This window comes from Zeus faber (assembly GCF_960531495.2).
Source record: "Zeus faber genome assembly, chromosome: 10".
NCBI lineage: Eukaryota > Metazoa > Chordata > Actinopteri > Zeiformes > Zeidae > Zeus > Zeus faber.
This window is the reverse complement of record NC_137199.1, coordinates 23,557,205-23,584,238: the sequence shown is the minus strand read 5'-3', so window position 1 is coordinate 23,584,238 and position 27,034 is coordinate 23,557,205. Positions and strand designations below refer to the sequence as shown.

At 45.0% G+C, this 27,034-nt stretch overlaps 3 protein-coding genes across 5 annotated transcripts in view; 2 read left to right on the top strand and 1 right to left on the bottom strand.

Annotated features, from left to right (window-relative positions):
* Positions 1 to 7,930, bottom strand: part of cab39l1 (calcium binding protein 39, like 1) — a 9,828-nt gene extending 1,898 nt beyond the window's left edge. The window contains exons 1-9 of one of the 2 annotated variants that reach the window (XM_080007588.1): positions 7,818 to 7,930; positions 3,817 to 3,959; positions 3,549 to 3,713; positions 3,223 to 3,341; positions 2,877 to 3,045; positions 2,380 to 2,439; positions 2,006 to 2,071; positions 1,747 to 1,890; positions 1 to 1,350 (exon numbers count right to left, since the gene is read on the bottom strand). The exon at positions 1 to 1,350 is cut by the window's left edge and continues 1,898 nt beyond it. In XM_080007588.1, coding sequence (XP_079863714.1) covers positions 1,159 to 1,350; positions 1,747 to 1,890; positions 2,006 to 2,071; positions 2,380 to 2,439; positions 2,877 to 3,045; positions 3,223 to 3,341; positions 3,549 to 3,713; positions 3,817 to 3,933 — 1,032 coding nt within the window. In that variant the 5' untranslated portion in view covers positions 3,934 to 3,959; positions 7,818 to 7,930 and the 3' untranslated portion in view covers positions 1 to 1,158. Of the gene's footprint in view, positions 1,351 to 1,746; positions 1,891 to 2,005; positions 2,072 to 2,379; positions 2,440 to 2,876; positions 3,046 to 3,222; positions 3,342 to 3,548; positions 3,714 to 3,816; positions 3,960 to 5,116; positions 5,424 to 7,817 lie in introns of those variants that run through there. The other variant, XM_080007587.1, reaches the window with a different exon arrangement.
* Positions 7,931 to 9,295: 1,365 nt separating this feature from the next.
* On the top strand, positions 9,296 to 17,958 carry phf6 (PHD finger protein 6). 2 transcript variants are annotated; one of them, XM_080008584.1, is made up of 11 exons: positions 9,296 to 9,404; positions 12,103 to 12,265; positions 12,583 to 12,684; positions 13,056 to 13,189; positions 13,292 to 13,338; positions 14,374 to 14,531; positions 14,625 to 14,768; positions 14,879 to 14,983; positions 16,509 to 16,642; positions 16,852 to 16,972; positions 17,158 to 17,958. In XM_080008584.1, exons 2-10 carry the CDS (start codon positions 12,134 to 12,136, stop codon positions 16,970 to 16,972), a joined length of 1,077 nt encoding a protein of 358 aa, XP_079864710.1. In that variant the 5' UTR covers positions 9,296 to 9,404; positions 12,103 to 12,133; the 3' UTR covers positions 17,158 to 17,958. The 2 variants fall into 2 exon arrangements, with proteins under 2 accessions (XP_079864710.1, XP_079864711.1); XM_080008585.1 differs by lacking the exon at positions 9,296 to 9,404 and adding an exon at positions 9,653 to 9,734.
* Positions 17,959 to 18,364: 406 nt separating this feature from the next.
* Positions 18,365 to 25,239, top strand: hprt1 (hypoxanthine phosphoribosyltransferase 1). The gene is made up of 9 exons (XM_080007793.1): positions 18,365 to 18,559; positions 20,813 to 20,919; positions 21,900 to 22,083; positions 22,461 to 22,526; positions 23,802 to 23,819; positions 23,909 to 23,991; positions 24,198 to 24,244; positions 24,330 to 24,406; positions 24,523 to 25,239. Exons 1-9 carry the CDS (start codon positions 18,533 to 18,535, stop codon positions 24,568 to 24,570), a joined length of 657 nt encoding a protein of 218 aa, XP_079863919.1. The 5' UTR covers positions 18,365 to 18,532; the 3' UTR covers positions 24,571 to 25,239.
* The last annotated feature ends 1,795 nt before the right edge of the window (positions 25,240 to 27,034 follow it).

The window sequence follows — 27,034 nt, the reverse complement described above, 5'->3', positions numbered from 1 at the left end:
TGTTCAACTTGACAATGTGAGATTGCAAGCAAAATGTTTCTATCCGCAGCTGGAAATGAACGGGGGCTGAGATGGTAGTCATGGCGGAGCTCACGAACGCCAGGGTTAGCATTATTTCCCACCATAAAAGTCAATTTTATTTTGGAATCCTAAAGAAATAACTTCCTTTCCAAATTTTTCTCGCCATCTGTGGGAGAATTTGAATCGATGCATCGAGAATACTCTCTCTGCCCGCGTTGGACATGAATTGATGGCTTTTCCGCACAAACAGCCCGCAGCGCTATCCGGCGCCTTGTTTCCACTCCAGTCGAATGACCCCCGCGGTCCACAGTCGAGCTAAAGCTCTGGTACAATTAATTGATTCCTCTATAGTTTTGATTTTCTCTTCCTGTTCCATCGGGCATGAGCAACGACATCAGCCACAACTCCTTTTTCTTTGTAACCTTACACATGCACCAGAGGGCTACGCAACACGTTAATCACCAATGATTAACCGGCTAATATAATCCACATGTCATTTCGCTAGATTTGTATTTTACAAGATCATTAAAGTCTCAAAACAACAAAATAGCTTACAATGAAGGCGACACCATGCTATGAAATAAGTTAGACTGTGATGTTGAGAAAACGTGTCATCTTATTATATGATATTACCCATTAAGTTCCGTCATCAAAATAGTTTATCTTTATTGTTCCTCTACCTAACTCACCCTAAAGGTTACGATTTACACCTCAAGAGTCGTTGTTAGCTTTGGATGGGTGACGCTTACGTCACAGTAAGGTCTTTGCAAGGGATAACAATTGAGGAGATTGCTCATCTATAGTAACATTTTATGTACAATAACATACACTTACTAGACGCCTATAGTCATTAAAGAAGCACTATGGTTTAAATAACAGTTCTTGGCCCACGCATTGCTCACCCTCAAAGAAATCACCTCCATGTTCACACAAAAAAAAAAAAAAAAAAAAAAAAAAAAAAGTGAAGGATGTATTTTATACTTTCTACACAGTTTCTATTTTTCTTAAGTCAATTTTAGAGAATCACGTGTTGCGCACCCTAACTCCGCCCTCACCGGGTACCCCGGCACTCCGACAGACGCCAAGACCCGACGGAGCGAGTCGCTCCCAGGGGATGGTAGGGGGGGGGACGACACCTTAGGCCTCGTCGGGCGCCGCGGGTCTCTTCAGGTCCCGGATCTGCTTGATCAGGTAGTTCTTCTCGTCGCAGAACTGCTCGTCCTCGGAGCGGTCCGTCTGAAAATGGCTCAGAAAGTCCACTAACTTGGCTTGGTTCTTCAGGAGTATATCCAGCACGGGCTGAGTCTTGTTGGGGTTCGCCACAAATACCTGCGTGAGGACGGGAAACCGAGTCATCGCTGCTCTCTGAGCAAGGGACGGAGAAGAAACACTACCAACGGGGATTACTTTTGGAAATGAATCACGGGCAAAGACCAAAAACACTGTCTTTGTTGGTGACCAATTTCATAATTAAAAGGGCTGTACGAACAATTTAATATTACAGGATAAGAAATGAGCAGATATTGGCTGGTTACTTGAGACAGTGTCTAGTTCAACAAAAGTCTTATCAGTTGCAGACTCAATTTCACATCGTTTTGCAGTCCTTCATTTCTTATCTTTTGTGGTGACAATATTTCCCCCATATTAACATTAATAACTAATATGAATTACAGTAGTGGGGGGGGGGGCGCCATTTAATGCCATTGTATCGTCTCAAACGCACACCTTGAAGACGTGGAACGCCTCAAACTGGATGTTGCGGCTGTTGTCCCTCAACAGGTTCATCATCAGCTTGAGGTTTTCTGCCCGGCTTATGTACTTGGTCATAACAGTGAAGTTGTGTCTATCCAGGAGAAGTTCACCAAGGAGCTGAGGAAAAAAAATAAGGTGACCAAAAGAAAGAGGATTGTTCTGTATATTGTTCTTTAGGTAGAAGACAGCGAGCATGTGTGAGCAAACAGATCAGGACATGAAAGAACGGTACCTTCAATGACTGACGTTTGGTAACATAGTTCTCAGAGTGAAGGAGCTTTTCATATTCGGTAAACACCTAATAGCAAAACGGAGGAAAAATAAACAAATATGTTTTACAATGCCGGTGCAAAGCACAGAGTGCTGGGATTTCTTTCCCCTCTACAAACTTCCACTTTTACCTTTATTTATACAGGGTAGGTTGCTCTTTCACAGCAACGCCCTTTTCACACACACACACACACACACACACACACACACACACACACACACACACACACACACACACACACACACACACACACACACACACACACACACACACACACACACACACACACACACACACACACACACACACAAAACAGGTTACACTAGAATGCTCACCCTGTCATAGTTGGTCTCAAGGAAATCTGCACACATGATCTTGTGTCTTGTAAGGAGATCCTGGTATGGCAAAACAGAGAGCACGTGTCATGATTGGATCTCAGCGAGGAGAGCTCCCGTTTGTCCGTCTTTCAACACAACTTATGTTTCAGTTGTGCCCAGATATGAATTAGACGGAGATTCGATTATATTTACACCTGACACGGAAGGACATTTCTTCATTAGTAATTAAAATGGCCTTCTCCTTTCCTACCCCTGTCAGTGTCTCCTCTCCTCAAAGCTGACACAAACCTTGTGGAATTCAAGCTATAACCGTTGCATTTGGATAGAAGAGAAAAATGTGCCTGTGCTGACTTTGGTGTCGATTATTATGAAGCCCTAATAACCTGATGTTCGTATGTGTAAGTCAAGAGTTTTTTTCTCTCTTTTTTTTTTTTTTTTTAAACCAGTGATACAACTTACTTCAGGTGTAAAGGGGGCAAAAAAAATATGCATACCTTGAATGAGGCAAAAGCATCAGATGCAATGTCAAAGGTCGACAGCTCCACAAAACGGAAGAAGCAGTAGAACTCCTCAGAGAAGAGCACCGTTCGTGCCAAAGGCTCATGACGCAGGCATTCTCTTAACATCATTCCACAGTTCAGTGCCACTTCTGCACTTTCATATCTGCACAGGTTCACACATGTCAAACTTTTTGAGTTAAGCAATGCAAACCATCTGTCTCGTCGCTTGCCAAAAGAGGAAGTTCAAAGAAGATGTAGTATATTCTCATGAAACACCAAAAGGTATTGAAAGGTATTTTTAAAAAAATCATTGCATCTGCCTGCAGAGGATCACACTCACCCTTTCAGAAGCATGAAGAGGATCTGTGGATGGGAAGAGATGTATTCTACCGTGGGTGTGCGAGTACCAATCTGGCGTCGCACAATGTTGCTGAACAAATGCACCACATCTTTCTTCCCCTGCGAAAAGGCACTCTGGTGAATAAGAGACTGAGCTTGCCGATAGGGCCACCCATATTTTCCTTTGGCCTTTACTGTACCAATCATGCATGCATGGTCATTGACTCTACAGCTTTGGCACAGGGAAATCAATTAGTTCCACACACATAAAAATAATTCCAGAAAAAAAAAAAATAAAAATAAAAATAAAAAAAAAAATTCACCCACCTCAAAATCAATTCTCTGCAGATTTGCAATGAGAGCAATAAGAAGATTGGTGTTGTATAACTCCTGTGCGAGCTGAGCCACGGCCTCCGTCTGAGGCTCCTTATCACCTGTTCCGCACAGCACTTCCTTCAGGGAAGACAAATTTTTCGACACCTCCTCTGCAACCTGTAAACAGCAGAAAAATGGTCAGTGTGTGTCAGCCGGGGTTAAAACTCAAGAGGCCACTTGCGATCACAAGCGGAATGAGGAAAATGGGCCCAATATTCACCTTTTCACACTTTTTGCTCTCCGCAGCATCCAGCTTCTCCAGGTAAGCCACATTCTCTTTGAGATTCTTCACTATCTCGGCCGGACTCTTCTGAGACTTCCCGAAAGGAAAAGGCATGATGCAGGCTTAGTTGAAGCCTTAATCTAAAATGCAACGAGACATTGTGAAGAAGAAAGCGATCAAATGTTATGTGCGAGGCGCAAAATGGCTTCAACAAAGTGCACCGAAAGAGGATTGTTTCATTACATTACATTTAGCAGACGCTTTTATCCAAAGCGACTTACAATTATTCAAACACCGACGGACACAGCCATCATGAGCAATTAGGGGTTAAGTGTCTTGCTCAAGGACACTACAGCACGCTAGCAGGAGGAGCCTGGGATCGAACCAGCAACGTTTCGATTACTAGACGACCAGCTCTACCTCCTGATCTACGACCATCCCCGTTTCAGTCAGATCTTTGAAGTGGCCAATGCCTTAAAAAAAAAAAAATCTGGCCTTGGTCTGAAAAAAAAGCAGCTTCTCGTCTTTTAATTGGGTTTTTAATGGCATCTACCGTGTGTGTGTGTGTGTGTGTGTGAGAGACACACACACACACACAACCCTGTGTCCTCCACCTCCTGCAATTACGTCAGAGAGATGCTATGGCATCATTAATTTCACCACCTGACGAAACAGCAACCTATAACCCTTTTTCTCTTTTCAGAAAATATCATGAAAATAAAAATACAACCACAACACTTTGGGACAAAGATGTCTCAGTAATATTCACAAGTGAAGATAGATGGATAGATAGATAGATATTATTCATCTCTGGAGGGGGGTTGCAGTGTTCACAGCAGCTCACGTCAAAACAATAGGGAATAACAATAAAATAAATAAGAATTAATAATTGACAATATGCAATGTACCTAAAAAAAAAATACAAAAAAAAATAGGAAAAGAATTGACAATGAAGAATAAACCGAGAAAATTATTTTAAAAAATGGCCACATACAAACAAACTTAAACATGTAAAAAAGAAAGGCATGATATGCAAAACCTAAAAATTAACAATAAAATAAAAAAAGAAAGAAAAATAGGCAATATACAATCAACCTAAAATCAAGAGTCAGTAATATGAAACAGTGCGAGTTTGCAAACATACACACATGTGTGTACGAAGTAAAATCTATCCATGAATTAAATCTGTGAAGTTCAATCTATCTACGCAGATACCCGCGAGACTATAAGGTCGCGATCGAGAGGCAACACAAACATCGTTTGCAAACGTCGTGCGACCACGGTCTACAAGACTCACCGAGCAACTTTGACGTGCTGAACTTGAAGAGGGGCTTGTTGGGTAAAGGTTAGCTAGCTACACCCAAGCTAGCGGCGCAGCGCTCCTCTATTCCACTTTTGCTCAGCGATATCTCCCCTTCCCTGCTCTTCCGCGGCGGGCGTTAGAACCTGTGTGTGGCAGTTACAAACCCGCGACCTTCATGGCGCTGGTGTTTCGCGAAGATCGGGACCGTCCGTCGCCTCTCCTAGCTAGACAGCTAACTTTCGGGGAGAGCTGCGGCTGCTGCTGCTGCTGCTGCTGGGCCGGCCAGTCTGACAACTTTATTTCCCTGTTCCGCTCCGTCCTCTCCTCGTCGGGACGTTGGGCGGGTTTGTTTTGTTCGCCGCGAGCTTTCGCGGGATGATCGACGGCCGCTTCGGCCAATCGCGTTCGGTGAAAAAAATAAATAAATAATCAGACGTCACGCCTCCACACCCCCCCCCCCCCCGGTCTCCGCGGAAGCGCTCGGATTCGTTTCCGGTGTCGCCCGCGGAGGAGGAGCGTTTTGCCGCGCGGCCCCGGACAAGGTTATCGTAAGCGCCGCCCGCCCGCTCTGCCCCGGAGACGTAATCACGCGCGCGCGCACGGGGTCCCCTTGCGAAATCGCTGACCCGTGGTGTGTCCATTTAGACCTGAGTCAGAATCAGAACGGGTTGACTGGACCAAGTACATCTTTATACACGAGGATTGTATTCCCCCGTGGTAATAGTAGGTGTAGTGCAGAGCAGAGAGACAAGGAGGATAAAATAACAATTCAATATACACTCAACGGCCACTTTATTTCAATATCTAATCAGCCAATCACATGGCAGCAACTAAATGCATGGCCGGCAGGGTTCAGCACGCATCCGTGGCCCACAGCGTGCGGCCGTGGCCGGCACCGTGCGGCCATGGCCGGCAGCGTGCAGCCGTGGCCGGTTCAGCTGGGAATGGGATTTCGGGGGCTGTTGGTAGGTGACAGGCGGAGAACGAACGTCAGCAAGGTTTGTCAGTAGACTGTAGCAAAGGCTATGTAGAATTGTAGTGGGTTTTTTTGATTTTAGATGCCAGTTTGAAGTAGGTTGTTTGGGGAGCGTTGTACTGGAATATCGACTGATGGCTTGTATAGGTTCGGAACAATGTTGCCGCGCTGTTTCTCTGCCTTGATGCTGAGTGAGGCTCTCATGGCTTAAACCACGGGTCGTGAAGACATGGAAATGAGTCAGGTGACCCGTGGGGAGTAAGGGAGATGAGGAAGGCCTCTGAAGAGGGGATTAGCTCTTTTGAGAGAGAAAGGGGGTCGAGATGGGAAGAATGGGAGGACGCAGATGAATTCCAGGTGTGAGTGATGGAAATGTAAGGGATGTAAGTCACTGAGCCCTCAAGCGTACCGTCCTGTTTGAGTCAGTGTTTTGGGGTTACCGCGCCTTGCCAATGGTTTGTAATGGTCATGAAGCGCAATAAACATAAAGAAAGTGCAAGTTAACAAGGTGGGGGTGGGGGGGGGGGGTTTCAGGTGGACGGGCAGGAGTTAAAGGAGCATGTTGTAACATCTCGGAGGTAGAGAGCTTTTGAATAATAAACAGGGGAACTTAATCGGAGCAAGAATGTGACGTAGACAGGCCGACGATGGACCCCCGTTGAGATGTTTCAAGTGTCAGAGGAAGGTACAAATGGGTCGTGTAGACGAGAGGTCAGATAATATTAGATTAATCGATGGAACTATTTATGTAAGAGTCTGTTTGTTCCAAGACCGTGGGTATTAGAAATGATAAAGCCCAAGGAAGTGTTAAAAGTTCATAGCTCTTGAACATAATGTTTAGTGATTACATTTCATAATGTATCCCCTCCGTTTGGGTCGTCATTTATTGGGGAATGGAGACAAAATTAAGTGAATATGTGAATACATGGCTTTTTGGGGCTTATTTTTGGGCTTTTTGGGCCAGTTTGGGTTATAGTAAACTGGGTGGCAACAATACACCTTGTTGTTTCCAGTCTGTCGGAAAACAGACAAGACACGGGTCCAGCGGTTCCGACCGAATTGGAAAGAAATGTGAATTTGAACGTGGAATGGCCGTGGGTGCCCCACCAGGTGGTTTGAGTATCTCAGAAACTGCCGATCTCTTTGGGTTTTTCTCTTGCACAGCGATAGTCTCTGGAGTTTAGAGACTGGTTTTTTTTGGGGGGGGGGGGGGGGGGACAGCCGGTGAACTGCAGTTCTGTAGGTGAAGACGCCTTGTCAATGAGAGAGAGGTCAGAGGAGACCGGCCAGACTGGTTAAAGCCGACAGGTCTAAATAACCAGGCATTACAACAGTGGTATCCAGAGGAGTATCCCTAAACACCGAACCTTGAAGTGGATGGGCCACAGCAGCAGAAAACACTGGGTACAGAATATACAAAATGTGCTCTATGCACCAGATAAAGATTATCAAAAAAGGCTGTAAGGATGCGATGTGACCGAGTATGAATATAGTAGAATCTTTCTGTACATGATGGCTATGTATACCAGAGCATGGACAGCTAATAACCGATGGGTCGAGTCTAACTTATTACAGTGTTATTGCCATATATCACACTTTTTTTTAAGGTACAGTGTGTAAAATCTACGGAAGGGACTCGGCAGGAATGGAATATTATACTCACAAGTATTATTTCATTTGTGTATAATCCCCTGAAAACAGGAATTGTGTTTTCGTTACCTGAGAATGTGCCCTTTTTAATCTACTACAGGGGCCTCTTCCACAGAGGCCGGCCATGTTCCGACAGTGGACAAACCAAACGCTGGCGGTCCATCCGGTCTAACGATATGTCCTGCCAACGCTATCTCACCATCCGACTAAATTCCTCGAATAAGATCGCTCTTTAGCACAAGTTCGCTAATGTTAGCTTGTAAAAAGAGAGGGCAGCCCCACCACCGAATGCCACTAAACGCTACACACCGCTCCTTTAAGTCGTCTAATCGTCGTGTCACATGCTGTTCTGTATTTGCATGTCGATCCCTGTTTACGCTTTTAGGATACACGACAAAGATTCGTGAGGCTTCGGGGCGGGGGGGGGCTTTCTTCCGGTTTGCTCCGAAAAGAGCCGAAGCTTCAGGGCATTTGAAGACGGAAGAACGCGGCCGCGACAGCTCCCGTCGCCGGCGGCCTGGTGGTCGGCAGGAGCCGCGCTCGCCCTGCTTCACCTGGAGACTGCAAGACGAGGGAGGAGCTCTGAATTGTCACGCTTTTTTTTTTTCCCCCCAGGCGAGTTCAATTTCACGGCTTCATTCTGACGTGCGCGCAGTTAATCGATTAAAGTTTGTGTCAATTGCAGAAGTACTGCAACGTTCCATGCACATAAATAGATATGAGAATGAACAAACAGCTCTCTTATTCTTGATCGGTCAATTGTGTGGTTAATATCGATCCAGTGTTCTGTCTCTCCGTTTACACACACCTGAGAATGACCTGAATTGTGTTTTAGTCACAACACGTGACATCGAGGCAAAAATGAAGGCATCATAATGATAATCGTGACTCAAAACTCAGTAAATTCAACATCTGGTAAATATAAAGAATCCCATCGTCGATGACAGCGCTGAGACTTTTCAAACCCCTCGCGTCATTTCCGGTGGTCCAGTGACGTCACGACCACGTGGTAACCGCAACTCGACAAGCTCCGCCTCCAGCACGAACCGTGTTTGGCCCCACAAGGTGAAACGACGCGTCGGTAACAAACATTCCCCTTAATGTATGTATTAATATTAATGTATAGCAGGAAGAAAACGAAATCCCACAGCCCCTTGACTCAAGTTTCTTTCCTATGAAAGCACGGACGCCATTTTATTGAAATGCAAAAAAAAAAAATAAAAAAATGTTCAGAAAACACATCCAAATTAATAATAAACATACATAATACATTCAACACAACCCTTGATGTGTTGCGGAAACGTAACTCGCCAAAATTCTGCTGTGACTTTTAATTTAACCGGTGATCGTCCCCTCGAAAACTCCTTTAATTGTTACGTGTTCAGAGTCAAACCTCTGACTTCACGTCGGAACACGGGGGAGACGTTGCACCGACTCCGAAACGCGTGGATTTTTTATTTTTAATAGTATTTTTTTAATGTCATTATTATTTGGGGGGAACGGTGAGCGCAACGCGTCGGCAACGTCACTTGAACGCTACGCAGAGACGGCGCACACCGAAAGCAAGCACGGAAAAGAACGCGTCGCACGCGCACGCACGCACGCGGTTCTCCGCCGAATCGTCCACCTCAGCCCCAAGACGAACCGCTCGCCGGGGTAAGATCGAGAAGTTCGGCTTTTGCGACCGCGGAGCGACTCGGCGTCTCCCACGGCCTATTGTTGTGTTTCTAGCAGGCCGTGTTTCGGCGGACCAGCCCGCCGGGGAGGTCCCCCTCCGCGTGCGGTGGCGGCAAAAAAAAAAAAAAGAGGGGCTGCGAACAACCCGCGCCCGTCGCCGCGTCGGTACCGTCGAAAGGGGGGAGACGGTCGCCGCCGCGCCCGCCCGCCGTCCGTGGGACGTCGGGGCAGCGGCGCTGGTTGCTGCCCGCCGCTCCTCTTCGCGTCCGACGGGCCTCGCTGTTGCTGTTTGGGGAGGTGTATAGCTCGGTAGGTGGGTGCTCGTCCTGCGAAGCGTCTCCCACCTTTAGTTGGACCGGGGAGGGTGGGGGGGGGGGCTGTGAGACGCACACACCCACCCAGTTGATCCGAAACTTTGCTGGAGGAAGCGGGTTTTACTGGTTGGTTCTAATCCGCCCGGTGCCGCCGAGACCGCTGCGGAAACCCGACGTAGCGTGTGTGATCTGGTGACGTGAGAACCGGTCCTTCCCCGTGTGTGTGTGTGTGTGAGAGAGAGAGAGAGAGAGAGAGAGGGTTCTCCAGCGTGGTGTTTACAGCCTCTCGTGGGTTTGTTCACGTGTTTGTGTGTTTGGGTGTTCGCGCGCCGAGCTCCGTGGCTCTCGCTGCCGCAGCCCGGAACCCGGCCTTCCCAGCGCGGCGTCGGCGGGGCGGCTACGTCGAGGCGCGGCGCGCCGCCTTTTTTGTTTTGTATTTTCTGATTAAAACACGTCCACGGCCGTGTCGGTGCCGTGGGCCAGGGCGCATATCTGCCGTCTCTTCTGGACGTGACCTTCCTTTCGGCGTGGATTTATTTAACCCCCTTTTGACCCAGCTGCCGTGCAATGGGGACGGAGCCTGCTGCAGCGGTACCCCCACGGAGCAGCTCCGATCCACCAAGTCGGTCTTGTCCAAATCAGCTAAATATCTTAATTCACATTTAAACCTTGAGCGGACTCTAATGTCGCCTGTCTACGCGCACGCGCAGCTAGGCTCCGTGCAGCGTTTTTCCCCCCCACGCCACACTGATGATGTTATTATATCTGTCATCCCAGGGTGGACGACCTATTGAGTCAAGCCAAGCCTTCTACGTGTTCTGTCGTACCATTTTGAGAAATCTGATTGTTGTGCATAGTTATTCTCTGCTACAGATTAAAATAATAAATAAAATCTCCCGAGTTGTGTTTTAGCGGCACCTCCTCAAAGTTGAAACCTCTAGGAAAACTTTTGTGACTCTCACGCCTTCCCCTGCCTCAACAGTATTTGTGCTCTAGCAGGGCTGTGCTAGTGATCAGCTGTTTGGCAGAACACATAATAATCATTGACCTTCAAGGTGATGGAACCAATAAGGTTCTGGTTGATGTTTTCCACAGCTGTTTACATATTTCATACTGTTTGCTTTAATTTGGGTGGAAATGAGAAACAGACTAGATAACGACGTTTACATGGGGAAATTTATTTCTCGCGTTTTCATGCTTATAATAAACACGGATCAGCCACAACATTAAAACCACCTGCCTAATATTGTGTAGCTTCCCCTGTGCTGCTAAAACAGCTCTGACCCATGGAGGCACAAGACCTCTGAAGGTGTTAGCAGCAGATCCTTTACGTCCTGTAAGTTGTGAGGTGGGCCCCCGTGGATCGAGCTTGTTGTTCCAGCACATCGCACAGATGCTCCATCGGACCCTAACCCCGACCGTCCACATGATGTTGAAGAAAACTTTATTCATCAGACCAGGCCACCTTCTTCCATTGCTCCATGGTCCAGTTCTGACGCTCACGTGCCCATTGTAGGCGCTTTCGGGGGTCGACAAGAGTCAGCATGGGCACTGACCGGTCAGCGGCTACACAGCCCCACACGCAGCAAGCTGTGATTCACTGTGTGTTCTGACACCTTTCTATCATAGCAGCATTAACTTTTTCAGCAATTTGTGCTACAGTAGCTCTTCTGTGGGATCGGACGAGAAAAACTCGACTTCAGTTCCCACGTGCATCAATGTGCTCATGGGCGTCCATGACCCTGTCACTGGTTGTCCTTCCTTGGACCACTTTTGGTAGGTCCTAACCACTGCATACCGGGAACACTCCACAAGACCCGCCGTTTTGGAGATGCTCTGACTAGGTCGTCTAGCCGTCACAATTTGGCCCCTGTCAAAGTCGCTCAGATCCTTGCGCTTGCACATTTTTCCTGCTTCCTGTTCATCTGCTGCTTATATATCCCACCCCTTGACAGGTGCCATTGGAACTAGATGAGCAATGTTATTCACTTCACCTGTCAGTGGTTTTAATGTTGTGGCTGATCGGTGTAGAATATAATTTATAATATGTTCACTGTCTTCTTTTCTTACCTGCTGTTACTGATGTGTTTTATTATAGGTTTCAATCAATTATTGATTTTACTTGATTGATCGAGTCGTAGATTGTAGTGTTCCAAAACCTATGAAAATTAAAAGGCATAATTAGAACTGTTGTATAATTAGAATTGTAGTTGAATTATACTTTTAAGTACAATGAACAAACTGTTTATGTTCTTCCCGTGTTAAGATAATGTCTTGGAAATATTCTACCTTTTAAGCCTTTAGAGAAGCTCACGTTGTCTCCATGTCGTCCTCATGTCAGTCTTCATTTTGTTCTTTCTCAGTCCTAAATTCGGGCACGCAAAGATCTTGGCCATGTCGGCTCAGAGGAAAGGAGCGGCAGCGCGTCTCCCTAAATGTGCCTTTTGCAGAACCAACCGGGATAAGGAGTGTGGGCAGCTACTCGTCTCCCACAACCAGAAGGTGGCAGCCCACCACAAGTGCATGGTAAGAGCAAGCTTCCACGAAGCAGCAACTATCTTATTCAGAGGAAATAGCACAATATATGAATCCTGTTTTCAGTACTAAAATTGTCATGTACAGTTTTAGTTTTATTTAATTACTGTTGCTAGTGAAAGGTATTTGTGGTGCTGTCGGCACTTGAGCACAAAATGACACACACACACACACACACACACACCTGCAAATCTGTTGCAATAGTACCAAGGCACATTGTGGCCATTGGTATCCAGTGACAAATTGGATGAAATACGCAAAGTTTTGACTTTAACAATAATATTGCTGTTGTTTTTTCCCCATTGTAGCTTTTCTCATCTGCCCTTGTAACGTCACACTCCGACAGTGACAACCTTGGAGGATTTTCCATTGAAGATGTGAAAAAGGAGATCAAAAGAGGGAGTAAATTGGTGAGTGTCCCAAATTATTTTCTCTATCCAATGCCAAATTGCCTTAGACTCATATTTGTTTAACTATAATATGTACAAGTGCATAGTTGAGATTCTTCAGTCGGGATTGACAACACTAACACTTTTCAAAGGTTGTATGCTTCATGAAAAGGGACCAGTATAGCTTTTGGCTTTTGAGCATTTTTAGTTTTAACTGGCTTTCATAAGAAACAGCCAGGTTCGTGCCCATGTTTTGTCAAGGAAGCAGGTGGGGAAACGTTTTTTCCTTGTAAGTTTCCTTGTAAGTTTCCTTGTCAGTTGTTAGGTTTTATCACACGTGGGGTCGTGTACTCTTGACCCGTCTGTACGTCCCTGCTGTCCTCACCCCTCAGATGTGTTCATCGTGCCATCGACCCGGTGCTACGATCGGCTGTGACGTGAAGACATGCCGAAGAACGTATCACTACTACTGCGCTCTGAAGGACAGAGCCCAGGTCAAAGAGAGTCCCTCACAAGGAATATATCTGTAAGTTCCGCTTGATGAATTTTGGACATTAAAGACACTTCAGAAAAATGAGTCACATCAGAATGAGTCTTGATTGTATTTTATTTTTCCTCCTTAATGCAGTGTTTATTGTCGCAAACACCGGGATGCCTGCCAGGACGCCAGTGAAGGTAACATGAACTTAAACCGCTATTTATCTATGTTTACATTTATTTTATTTATAGTTTATTTGCGTAAGGGCTGGTGCAAATACATTGAACACAGTTATATACAAAATGGCACAGAGGAAAGATGGAAAAGTGAAATGAAAGTCACTTTAATACGCTATTCCTCTAATGTTCTAACTAAAAGATAAGATAATACTTTATTAATCCCCGGTGGCAGGAGGTCAAAGTGGCAATCCATAAGATTGTCTGTGCTGTGTGGATAACATTACAAGTCTCAGAATTCTATTCCAAATTAAGCAGTTTTTCAACATTGGGGTTTACCCTCGTCTTCGCTCTAAAAAGATCAAATTCCCTTCCCAATTAATTTATTTTCTTTCTTTCTTTTTTATTTTTTGGTCACATGAGATGGCAGGGATATTCTTTCATGGCAGGGTGCAGATTTTTTTCTTTAAAGTGATCCTCCATATTTTCTGTTTACTGTCCTCAATCAGCTATGCTGCTTTACCAAATGCACCGCGGCTGATCCCGCTTCTTGATTATGCAAGCCCGCTCTTTGCGTTCTTGGCGGGAAAGACGGAGCCCGCCGCCAACAAAGGCAACAACATTTGTATCGGAGACAAGCAGAATTTAAACACATTGACTGGCTGTTTCTTGAAAAATGCAATAAAGAAAAGCAATGTGGGATTTCTCACAAAATAATTTTAGGGATTTTCACTTTAACCATCTGACATTACGCTATTTATTTATTTATTTACGTGCGAGAGCAAGGTTGGTGTAAGGGGGGAAGATGCGCAGAACAGAAGGTATTGGAGACAGATGATCCGCTGTAGCGACCCCTAACGGGAGCAGCCGAAAGCAGAAGATTTATTTACGAGAGCCCTGAGTCACTGGATTGGAAAACTGTCCAATGATTCAAAGCTCTTTGGACAGGGTTGTTGGGTCTTTCAGCTGTGTGTTATTTCCATGGGGTGTGTGTGTGTGTGTGTGGGGGGGGGGGGGGTTTACCCCCAGCTAAATGGTTTAAACGATTGCTTTCAGACGAAGAAGGGGAGATGGCCAACGATTCGGATTCCTCACCTCCGCAGAGTAAAGGCCGTGGAAGGTTTGAGAAGGGGAAAAACAAGGTGAGGTCGCGTGGCCAACCGGAAGACGCCCACTCTGCCTCCCAGGGTCCGGACGAGGAGAGCTCATCGCACGTAAGCCAGGAAACCCAGGCGCAACTTTGAACTTGGCTTTACTTCTCAACTCGGTTTCTGCCCGTGTCTTATTTCTGTTTATTTATTTTTCAGAGAGACCGATCGCCTCTGAGGGTCAGTCCCGGAGACAGTGGTCAGCGCTGTGGCTTTTGCCACGCTGGGGAGGAGGAGAACGAAACCAGGGGCATGCTTCATGCGGATAACGCAAAGAAGGTTGCTGCACACTACAAGTGCATGGTAAGACGGGTCGAGCACAGGCACGCTGCATGCTATCGCTTTTTGTTTGTTTGTTATGAGCCAGCCAGAATCCTAATGTTGTGAATTCTCAACTTACGTCCCTTCCAAAGCTTTTTTCGTCCGGGACGGTCCAGCTGACCACGACCTCGCGGGCTGAGTTTGGGAACTTTGATGTGAAGACGGTCATCCAGGAAATAAAGAGAGGGAAAAGAATGGTATGAGGAGGTTCCGAAACTGAATGTATCCGGGGTTCAAACACTTCTTAAAACACGCTGTGGCAGTTGTTCACCAATATTTGAATAACGTCATCTAGCTTATTTGTGATAGTCACTGTCAAAATGCTTCCCCACAACGCCAGCAATGCCCACTCACCTTTCAAGAAAGTTATTAGAATAAATATTTTTCACCCATTTTGGAATGGATCGTTAGAAACTCGCCAGATTGATACAGGCCTGCTAGTGGTGAGGAAGAAGTTGAACAGGAGGACACAGAGGAGTGTAAAGCAGCCATGTCCATCCATAGTTTATTGTTAATGTGAGAGCCCTGGGGAATAAACTGGATGGACAGGGATGGCAATTTAAAACAGGAAGTTACAGAAGGAATAGGTAAGGACTGGCTGTATGCAGGAAGTTAACGTCAAACGATACGTTTGAAAACATTTTCAACGCCCCTTTTTCATGTTTTTAAAATAACATGAGATGTGAAGAAAATGGCTTTTCAATGAGGAAATGGAGCTGAGTCAAAAATTCCATTCCAGAAATACTCCACAAGTAAACCGGGCATAGAGGACGTTTAGAGGAAAAGGCCCTGCGTCATTTTGAGAAAGGACAGAAAGAGACGCCTGGAAGGGATTTGATTCTCAAATCACATATGCGATCACATATTCCATCGAGGCACCATGATCATAGACCACGAGTGGAAGAATACTGCAAACTGGTTGCGGTCTCACCACCTACTAAACACAATTTGACAAATGGAACCTCAGAACAGGATGGCCCAGGTTTTCTGTGATCCGTGTGATCACTGCAACAAGGATCTCGATGCGCCAGCCCAGTGGAAGCCGTCTGACATATCCCCCCGTGGCTAAGAAGAACAATTCAACAGCACTGCTGCATAACTCCAGACCTGTGGTTCTGAAAGCCAGTTCCATCGATGGTTTTCTGCTAAATTTCTAGATGTGAATGAGGTAGATAACAAAAGAAACGGTCACAGACCTCAGGCACGGACCATCCCCACTGCAACATCTAACCGTAGAAGCCAAAGTTATAGACCGGGATATCACTGTAGATACAATTCTAAACGACCCTTGGAGCCGACTGTCACGGCGTGCGTGCCAAATGCCAGCCAAGGCGGTCTTTCCATCGCAAAACCCAGTCGGTTTTCTGTGTGTTAAGATCTGCTTCGTTGGGTTGCTATCGATCATTGGGCCAACACCTTGGTGTGACTTTCTTAGCAACTTATGGGAGATGAGGCAAGCTTTATCAGGCGCACACAGTCAGGAAAAGAGAGGACATAATGGATTTTTTTTACTCTCGAATCATCACTTTGAGACTCCCTTTAAAGACCCCGAGCTCTGTGCTGACACGCAAGTCTGCAAATTGAACTGGGTACAACGCATGACGTGGCCTCTGACAAATAATGTTCTATTCTTATACAAATCGAAAGGCTTTTTATTTATTTATTTTTTTTACGTTTGCTGAGGGACGTTTAAAGACTTAATTATCCTCTTTTTATTTCCAGAAATGTACACTCTGCACTCAGTTGGGTGCAACGATCGGATGTGAAATCAAGGCCTGTGTGAAAACCTACCATTATCACTGCGGCCTGCAGGACAAAGCAAAGTACATAGAAAACATGGCCCGTGGCATCTACAAGTAAGTCTATTGAATTACTCTTAGGTTTTGGTTAAAAAATATTACGGCGCTAACTTTCCATTTTCAGAATAAAATAGCAGTGAAAAAATGGTGTATTATTTCTCTAGGAATGACTTTGAGGATTGGAAATGGAAATGTTATTGTTTTTTTGAAGGGTAGGTGTACCATCGGGGTATAATAAGTGAAGTGACGTGTTTTTGTTTTTTCAGACTGTACTGCAAGAACCACAGTGGCAATGAGGAGAGGGATGAGGAAGACGAGGAACGGGAGAATCGCAGTAGAGAGAGGGCAGCGGGAACGCTAACCCAGTCACAAGCGAATGGCAACTAGGTGAGAAACTGTAAAACGTCATGGAGTCCACGGTGCATTCATGTTTGAGTTGGCTGTGTGCAACAGTCGTCGCACTATGTCCATCGTCCCTCGACGACTTCAGTTCCAACAGAGAAACAGCATTTTGGCGAGTAGGGCCGAAACGCATCTCCTAACCTTTGCTCATGCTTCTTCTCTTTTTACAGGTTGCTGTTATGGGTGCAGAGTCGGGTGGAGGAGGAGGGTGGGGGACAAAAAAAGACGTTCAAAGATGAGGAGAAGATATTTTTTTAAGTCAGGAATCGCAGACGAGGCAAAAAAAAAAAGTCACGGCCTGCGAGTCCCCGTCGTTTCTCCCAGGAGACACGTGTATCGCCAGGAAACAAAACCAGTTGACTTCTTTGTGCATCCTTTGTCATGTATATCGAGGGTCGCCCAGATGAACCTTTTCACAGACTGCTTGCGCTCCGCGGAGAGCGGAGGACCGCTGCAGAGTCACCGGAAGCCGAGGGGGATCTTTTGAGTCTCCGTTTTGGACTTAAGAAGTATACGTGATACTACCGTGAAATGATAGACGACTGGACAGATCTTTGATTGTCGCATTTGCCCGTGTGTGTCCCACAGTTTACATGGCATCACTTAACTTGCCTAAGACAGGAGTCCTCTTCCTATAGCTTAGCTTCATAAGGACTCTAATCTCTCTATGAAGCAGTGATTTCAATTAATCTTTTTTTTTTTCCTGTTAGCCCTTCTTACTTGTAAGATTTTGCTACTGTATCATCATCATAAATGGTTTTAAATATTTTGAGTTTTTCTTTTTTTTTTTGTTTGTTTTTTCCCGCCAGCATGCACTTGTATTTTTCCACTATTAAAAAGTGGCATTTCACAGCTAAAGGGCAAGATATAGCTCTTTAGGAGAAGTGTTGGCTTTTCTTTGTTGTACCGTTCCTTGTATCTCTGCAAATGTATCCATTAATAATTGGAATAGAATTTTATTTTACACGTCACACTGGTGAACTGACTCGTTTCTTTTTAAAGTGGTTCCAGAGTGGGCAAATGACTGAAATGTGTTCTGGAAATAGTGTTAACCTGCGGGGCTGGGTGATGTGGAGTGTAACCGAAGAGAGGCATGACGCATTCCCTCTATATTTGCCCTTCGTCATACTGTATGGAGCACGTCGTATTATAGGTGAGTGGAAGGTTGGATTGCTTTGGTTAAAAGGCGAGTTTGCAAAAAGCTCATATGACTAAGGGACCCCCTTGTATCTGCAACTGGAAACCTAGGACGGATCATCGTTGTGATTGACGCATTACAACAAAACTGCATTACAGTGTGTTCGGTCCATGTTCAAGGGGGGGGGGGGGGGTGTACCTTCTGCTGGCCACGCCCCTTTATAAGACGTCACAGTAGAACAGGGACGCTCGGTCGTAGCAACCCCGTGTGCTGGCGATGCGTGCGTCCCCAAGAAGAAGGGTGAGGTCTGCGTGAAAGCGCCTTTCCCGCGGATTTGAGGATTATTATTATTTTTTTTTTGGTTGTTGTTGTTTTCTCCCATTAGACCGCGGACGAGCGACTCCGCCATGGCGACGTCCAGCTCCTGCGTTGTGGTGAGTTTGCGCTTCGGTCGACGCGAGCCGGCGGAAGGAGGGTGGGGGCCATATGTTGAGGGCTTGCCAGTAATGTCCCCGCCACCCCGCGTCTACTCGATCCCCAAGGAATGGATCGTTTTGAGTGTTATCCGATAAATGATCCTCGGTGGGGGGGGGGGGGGGCGGCTGGTGACTTGTGGTTATTACCCCCGCCCACCCACCCAAAAAAAGCTGCCGACGTCCGCCTTCCACCGGGGCCTGCGGGGCGGGCTGTCACACTCGTGCTGCCGCACTCATGGCACAGGTGACCGGCTACATATTAAAAAAAAAAAAACAATCACAAAAACAGAAACCCTGCGAAACCCGTTTACAGCACAACAACTGGCGAACGCAGGTTCCCCACACCAGAAGGAAAGGATCATCTGAACGAAATCGTGTCTTTTTAAAAACGTGCGAACAACACGCACGTACACATACAATAGACGTTGTCATATACGGATGATTCATTTCCAGGGCTCGTTCCTTGGCTGTGTGTTGTTATATTTTCCGTGTAAATTGTCCGGGCTTTCTAAATTCAGTGTTGGAGTTACTCCCGTGTTGTTGGCACGTCGTGCCCGTGTCGCGACGCGTGTTCGCTGTGCGGTGGGCGCGACGCACTACCCCGTGACCGACACTCGTAATGGGTTTTTTTTTTTTATCCTGTGAACGCGGCCGTGGTTCTCATTTGCTCCGGTCCAGGTACGTCCCCGACCTGGAGTACGCACCGTTACACCTCCGCCCGGTGCTATGGTTTTGGGGTGATTGGCTGGGACCACGTGCATTCTACCCCTCGGGCTGGACTTTGGGCGGACCCTGCCAGCACAGACCACGAAATGGTTAAAGTTGGCAAACATTCGGCTGAAAAGTCCCAAAAAGCTGTTTATCAGCCCGGGCCAAGGGAGGCCATCAGGACAGCTGGAGTATGGAGGGGCTGATATTATCTATTTTCTGTACAGTTTGCACCCACTTCAAGGTTTTTTTTTGTTTTGTTTACTGTTCTCCATGTACAGGTGTTTAATATATGGTATAAACACAAACCCACACATTAAAATCTAGGTTATAATGTTTTTCATGGGCTATTCTTATTTATTTATTTATTTATTTATTTGAACTCCTGTGAAGTAACATATCTAAGCGACGAAATTCAAGAAGGACAAAGTTTTACAATATGTTTTCCATCTTAACCGGTTTAATAGACACGACTCCAGATCAAGCCCGGTAGTCCAGCTGCTCGCCATGGGCCGTTGCTGTTCTGGGAATGGATGTATAAAGAACGAGCAGATGGCGTTGTTTTCAGTTGAAAGGGAAAATATTTATTTTAATTTATTGGCACCGCCCCTGACAACACATCTTGGCTGCCGCCTTGACCCTCGGGACTACGTGGGAACGGCCCGCCGCCGGTCGAGGTGTGGAATTCGGGATCCGTCTGGCTTCAACACCTGAGTCCCACAGGGCCTAACCGTCTTCGCGCAGCCCGCCAGGCCATCACATGACACAACTTATGTGTTCAGGGTTCAGCGACTGGGCCGTGTGCGTCTTTCAGTCGGAAATTCGATTTTACAAGAGAGGAGGGAAACACGGCATCCCTTTCAGAGCGGGGATTTGCTGGAAACAAACAAACAAATCAAACGTAACCAGTAAAATGTTGATTACAAGTGGAGCTGAGTTTTTCAGGTCCCCCTGCCCCCCCAATTTAAATTTTTTTTTTTTTCCAATAAAATATGGGTTTCTTTTGCAGATTTTAGGGTCACGTTGTTTTTGTAAGAGTCCCTATTTTTCTTTTTAACATTTACATTTACATTTAGTCATTTAGCAGACGCTTTTATCCAAAGCGACTTACAAGGGAGAATAACATTCAAGCTACATTGCGACAGAGATTAGTGTAACAACAACATTCGTGTAACAATAAATACTGCAAGGTGGTGCTAAGTAATTGTAGGTTAGGACAGAAGGTACTCACTGAAGAGCTGGGTCTTCAGGTGCTTCTTAAAGACAGAGAGGGAGGTCCCCGCTCTGGTCATTTTTGGCAGCTCGTTCCACCAACGTGGAACTACAAATGAGAATAGCCTGGATTGACGTGGCTGTATGGCCGGCAGAGCCAGGCGACGCTCAATTGACGAGCGCAGCATCCGGGGGGGCATCCGGGGGGGCATCATTTTTTTAATAGTGTTCGATAAGGCCTTATTGTACCCCGACGGCAGTTCTTAACACATTTTTATCAACTCATTTCAGATCAGCGATGAGGAGCAGGGCTATGACCTTGACCTGTTCTGCATACCAAAGCACTACGCCGCCGATTTGGAGAGGGTTTACATCCCACACGGGCTGATCTTGGACAGGTTGGCGCCTCTTTTTTTTTTTTTCTGTTTTTTTAACAATTCCTGTGATCTCAAGGATAGCACAAGGTGTGGCTCTGACATTACAGCAGAACTATTTATTTTGCATTTTGTTGTATAAATGTAATTTTGATTAACATTTTCCCATTCTCAAATTCATTTTAACACGATGGAACTATTACAAGAGTAATATAGAGATACACTTTGTAAAAAAAAAGGTTCCAGGGGAAACCACATGCGTACAGATGAATTGTGCAGATAACTGTTATGTATTGTATATGTTTTATTTGTAAGCCTTGTGGTTTCCTGTAAAGAACATTCTTAGAAATAGACGTAAGAGTTTAGAGTGTTTATAAAAATAGGTAAAGGAAGTTGGTAAATATGAGCGGAAAACACAACAGTGCTTCTTTTCACGGCCCCACATTTCTTTCATACTGTTCTCTACTTCATTCTACCATATTATACTATGTTATATTATACTTTGGTCATTATAATACCACCCTGTATTATAATTCATTATAAATAGTATGTACTTAACCATACTTATACCATATTTATTGCAAATGCTGCCATCACTGGATTTACATTTTCTGCTGCTGCTACTTCCTGTATTTACTCACTTAAGTGTAACATTGGACTAACTACTACTAGTTAGCATAGTGCTACTCCATGGTAGCTCTGTGGAGAGATGTGTACATATGTCATTTTTATTATGTTGTATATATTTTTTTATCCCTTTCTTGACTTGCACGGTTTTTGGATACTGTGACACCTGCATTTCCCCACTGGGATGAATCAAGTTCTCTCTTATCTTATCATATCATATTATATATGATCTTATCATATCATATTATATATGATCATATCATATCATGTATTATCTTATCATATCTTATCATATTATATGTTATCATATTATATATTATTTTATCATATCATTTATTATCTTATCATATGTCATATCTTATCTTCCACGACTCCAGGACAGAGAGGCTGGCTCGGGAGATCATGAAGGACATGGGCGGGCACCACATCGTGGCGCTCTGCGTACTCAAGGGCGGCTACAAGTTCTTTGCCGACCTGTTGGATTACATCAAGGCCCTGAACAGGAACTGTGATCGTTCAATCCCGATGACCGTGGACTTCATTCGCCTTAAAAGCTACTGTGTAATAAACGCTTTTTATTGGACTGAGTTTTTATGTTTACACTCACAAATTGATTCATATGTTTTGTTATTGTTATAGTTTTCGATTACTCTAACCAGTCAGAGCTTGGTGCGCCTTTTGCAACCACCTATTGCTGCAGTTGGTTTTTCATATTATATACTCCGTATGAAGTAAAGATAGGTGGCAAGGCATTCTGATGCCCCCCTTTGGGAAACTAAGTCCTGCCACCAGAAAATAGTCGGGGTATAGAGTGAGGCCGATTATGAAGCAAATTCGGCTTTAAAGCTTCTTGTGTATTAACAGCTTGACGTAGCTCACCCTTTGAAGCATGTGGACATGTGGAAAATCTGACAACAGTGTTTTCTGTGTCTTTACAGAACGACCAATCGACAGGTGAAATCAAAGTCATTGGCGGTGATGACTTGTCTACACTGACCGGAAAGGTGAGAAATGACGTGCATGACGTTTCCTAAAATTATTATATCAGTTAATATGGCTGAAATATTTATGTGACAGCAAAATCTTGGCAAATATTTGATATTTTATCCACATTTTGACAAATTTAAGTTGCAGCACATGTGTTAAATAAAATTTGATTTAAATTTGATTTGATTTAAAGCAGAACAATGTCGTTTTTGGTATTTGGGATTTGACGCCCCTACAGTTTCTGAGTGCAGTTGCACTTTTGCACCACTGCCCTAAAACTCGGTCCGCTGTGTGAAAATAAATTTATCTTTCACGACTAATTTGAGCCTTATCGGTCTCATTTCAATAACAGTCTATGTTACAAACGCAAATATAATGTACACCTAGGTTACAGCGCCCCTTACACAGAGAAGGCGTGGGGAGGGACGGGGGCCCCCTGCTACCGGTGTAGGTACCAGATATGCTCGGCCGGGCAGATCGGCTCGCACACGCGAGTTAGAGGGTGAAACAAACCGCGTGGCGCAATGAAAGTGAGGGCTGGTGCGCCCGGCCGAGGTGCAGGTGCTGAAGTGCACCACTGGGCCCGTCATCGGGGAGGTGGAGCGGCTACATTTTGTGTGAGCGTTATTACCGGACATTTTGACCGACAAGTTAATTATTTATTTTTTTGTTATTTGTTTTTAATACATTTGATGAGGCAAAAAAAACCTGTTAATTACCAGAGCCAAACATTGAGGAAGTGACGTAGTGCCTTAACGCTTAACACACTTTTCCTGCGGTTTCGTACCCGACCACAGAAGTCACATGGTGCAAGAACAGGCGTTCGGGGGGGTGTGAAAGAGGTGCCATTCTCCAATTTTACAAGTCGGTGTAGCATCAAAATGATTCTGAAGCTGTTATTTTAAGGTTAAAAAAAAAAGTTACAGAGTGTAGTTTTAAAGCCATTATTCAATCATCATCATTTTAACAGGAGCTTAAATTGTGATTATACAACCATCTTGTTTATAAATGCACAGACCTCAGAGACTTCTTGCTCCTCGGAACCCACGTCTCTCAATACTCATTTTGCCGTCGCTCCAAACATGCCTGTCAAAAAAAAACAAAAAAATCTGCTTTTCATTCTATGATCCAGACGAGTGGTTTCAGTGAATGTTGTCTTCTACAATTACAACACGGTTCCAAAGGTTAAAGCCACAGAAGAACATAGAAGTTTACCCTGACAGTGGAACTTTGACACCCACTTACATTCCCCTTTGACCAACTTCAAAACCTCTTTTCCTCTTGTCACACAGAATGTCCTGATCGTCGAGGTATGTCCCTTTTCCCCCATTCCCTTTATTTATTCATGCCTCATTGCGTAGTCGGCCGTTAATGTTAGGTATTCTCTTTTTATTCCCAGGACATTATTGACACAGGGAAGACGATGAAGACGTTGTTGGAGCTCCTTAAACAGTACAATCCAAAAATGGTGAAAGTAGCAAGGTAACGTATCGCGTTTGAGGCTGCGGCAGACTGGGAACGCCACCCCGGGGGGGTCCGGCAGACAGTCCTGTGCTTGTTCTCAGGGTGCTCTGCAGAGACCCTCCGGTGGAGACATGCATAGCCTGATGTAGCGATCCGATGGGGAATTGTGGACATGTGATGACTTTTTTTTATTAATTAGTTTTTTTTTCTTCACTCCCCTACAGTTTGCTGGTGAAAAGGACACCGAGAAGCGTTGGATACAGGCCAGACTGTAAGTTTCATCACTCGAACGTCAGCTGATACATTCTGTTCAAAGAAAGAGAAGTATAATTATCTGTTCTGTTTTTTGCCTCCAGTTGTAGGATTTGAAGTCCCCGACAAATTTGTGGTGGGATACGCGCTAGACTACAACGAGTACTTTCGCGATCTTAATGTAAGTGTTGGGAATCCATTAAAATAATACATCTATAGCAGTTTGTATTTTTCGAAAAAAGTATTGATCAGCAGTAAAAGTCTTGACCGCTGTCCTCTGCATCTTTTATTTTTCAGCATATTTGTGTCATTAGTGAGACGGGAAAGGAGAAGTACAAGGCTTGAAGAGGACCTGATAGTCAGCACGTCTTCATATTCCACCGGATGTTGCACTGCATTTAATTTTAATGTTTGATTTTATATTTGACACTGAAAATATTCAGGCAAGTGCAGTTCGTGTCGTGTATTTTATTCTCGGAGGTTGCAGGTCAGTAACTGCTTCAGCGATAATCCTGATATCCTGAAATTCGCATCACCGATTTATCATGCCACACTCTATACTCTATTGTATGTGATAGATGATACTTTTTAAATGACTTGAAAGGGGCCTGCCTCAAATAGCACGGAGCCCAGCTTTACCAGAATTTGGTAAAATTGCTTTAGCCCACAAGAATGACGGATTTGTTTCTGTTTTCTTTTTTCTTTTTCTTTTTTAATTCATGAAAGTAATTTATTCACAGCACTGCTGCTAGAGGAAGAATGGTATCTGATGTATTATGCTACTTCAAAATCTCAACTTTGGGTTTACTATAATATTGCTTTCATCTGACGTGTGTTTTTTTTCTCATTTGATTTGGGGTTTTTAAAACAGTCTTCGAGAGACAGTACCATTATCAACATTGTGTATAATTCAGGAAAACAAATCTGTTCAACAATGTTTTTCATTCTCCGTTGTCATATATTATTATTCAGATGTTTCAAAATAAAGCAGATGTGTTTCTCACAGTAAGCACATTTTCAAAATGACAGATTATTTGGTGTTCAGAAAATGAAATCGCTATCGCTGATGACAGTCCGTGGCTGTAAATAGCATTTGTTTGTTTTTTTGGATTCTGTGGTGGGGCCGTTCTTTTGTGGAGAAACGGTTTCCCTTTGGCTGTTGAAATCTGCAGTCAATTTGAATAAGACAAACTGTGATAAAAGATTTATCCTGAACTACTGTCGACAAAGGTTAAGATTTACAAAATTTTAAATCTCATCAAAGGGTGCAATCACTGTGTTTGAATATTGCATTTTAAATGATTAGCGAATCAAATTTGAGTTAGGTCTCCGACAGAGGTCTCAGAGGGTGGAGAATAATAGCAAGTTACAGTACGGTTGTAGCATTAATATGTGGGAAGCTTATTTGAACTCGACTTCCTGGTTGGTAAAGTGTTGTAGGTAATGTGGGCAACACTACGCCAGTGACGACACGAGATTTCAGTCACATTTCTACCTTCAAAACTAGCGCTAAGATCCACTGACGAAATAGAAGCAGGCCGTGTGTGTGTGTGTGTCTAATATGTAAATTTAATTTGTGGTTAATATCAAATTACCCTTGCAGACAGAACAAACATTGAAAATATGTTATATATAAAAAAAACAATTATAATATTTATTTTTCTGGAATTCCACACACATATACGTACATACACTCACCAGCCACTTTATTAGGTACACCTGTTTAATTGCTTGTTAACACAAATAGCTAATCGGCCAATCACATGGCAGCAACTCATTGCATTTAGGCACGTAGTCATGGCGAGGATGACTTGCTGAAGTTCAAACTGAGCACCAGAATGGGGGAAGAAAGGGGATTTAAGTGTCTTGGAACGCGGCATGGTTGTTGGTGCCAGACGGGCTGGTCTTGAGTGTTTCAGAAACTGCTGACCTACTGGGGTTTTCCCCCCTACGCACAACCGTCTCTCAAATATCCAGTGAGCAGCAGTTGTGTGGATTGAAATGCCTTGTTGATGCCAGAGGAGAATGGGCGGACTGGTTCGAAACGATAGAATGTCAACCAACTCAAATAACCACTCATTACAACCAAGGTATGCAGAATACCACCTCTGAACGCACAACACGTGGAGCCTTGCCGCAGAAGACCACGCCAGGTGCCACTGCTGTCAGCAGGAACAGGAAACTGAGGCTACAGTTCGCACAGGCTCCCCAAAAATGGACAATAGCAGACTGGAAACGCGTTGCCTGGTCTGATGAGTCTCCAATTCAGCTGCGACATTCAGATGGTAGGGTCAATATTTGGCGTAGACAGCATGAATCCATCCTGCCTTGTATCAGCGGTTCAGGCTGATGGTGTGGGGGATATTTTCTTGGCACACTTTGGGCCCCTCGGTACCAAATGAGCATGGTTTAAACGCCACAGCGTACCTGAGTATTGTTGCTGCCCATGTCCATCCCTCTGTGAGCACAGTGCACCCATCTTCTGGTGGCTACTTCCAGCGGGAGACTGCACCGCAACACAACGCTCAAATGACCTCAAACCGGTTTCTTGAACGTGACGGGTTGACTGTACTCCAACGGCCTCCGCGGTCACCAGACCTCAACCCAGTAGAGCGCCTCTGGGACGTGGCGGAACGGGGGATGGATCATCATGGATGTGCGGCCGACAAATCTGCAGCAGGCGTGTGACGCCAGCATGTCTGAGGAATGTTCATCCAACACCTTGTTGAATCCATGGCACCAGGAATTAAGGCAGTTCTGAAGGTAGAAGGGGGGGGGGGGGTCCAACCTGGTACTAGCAAGGTGTACC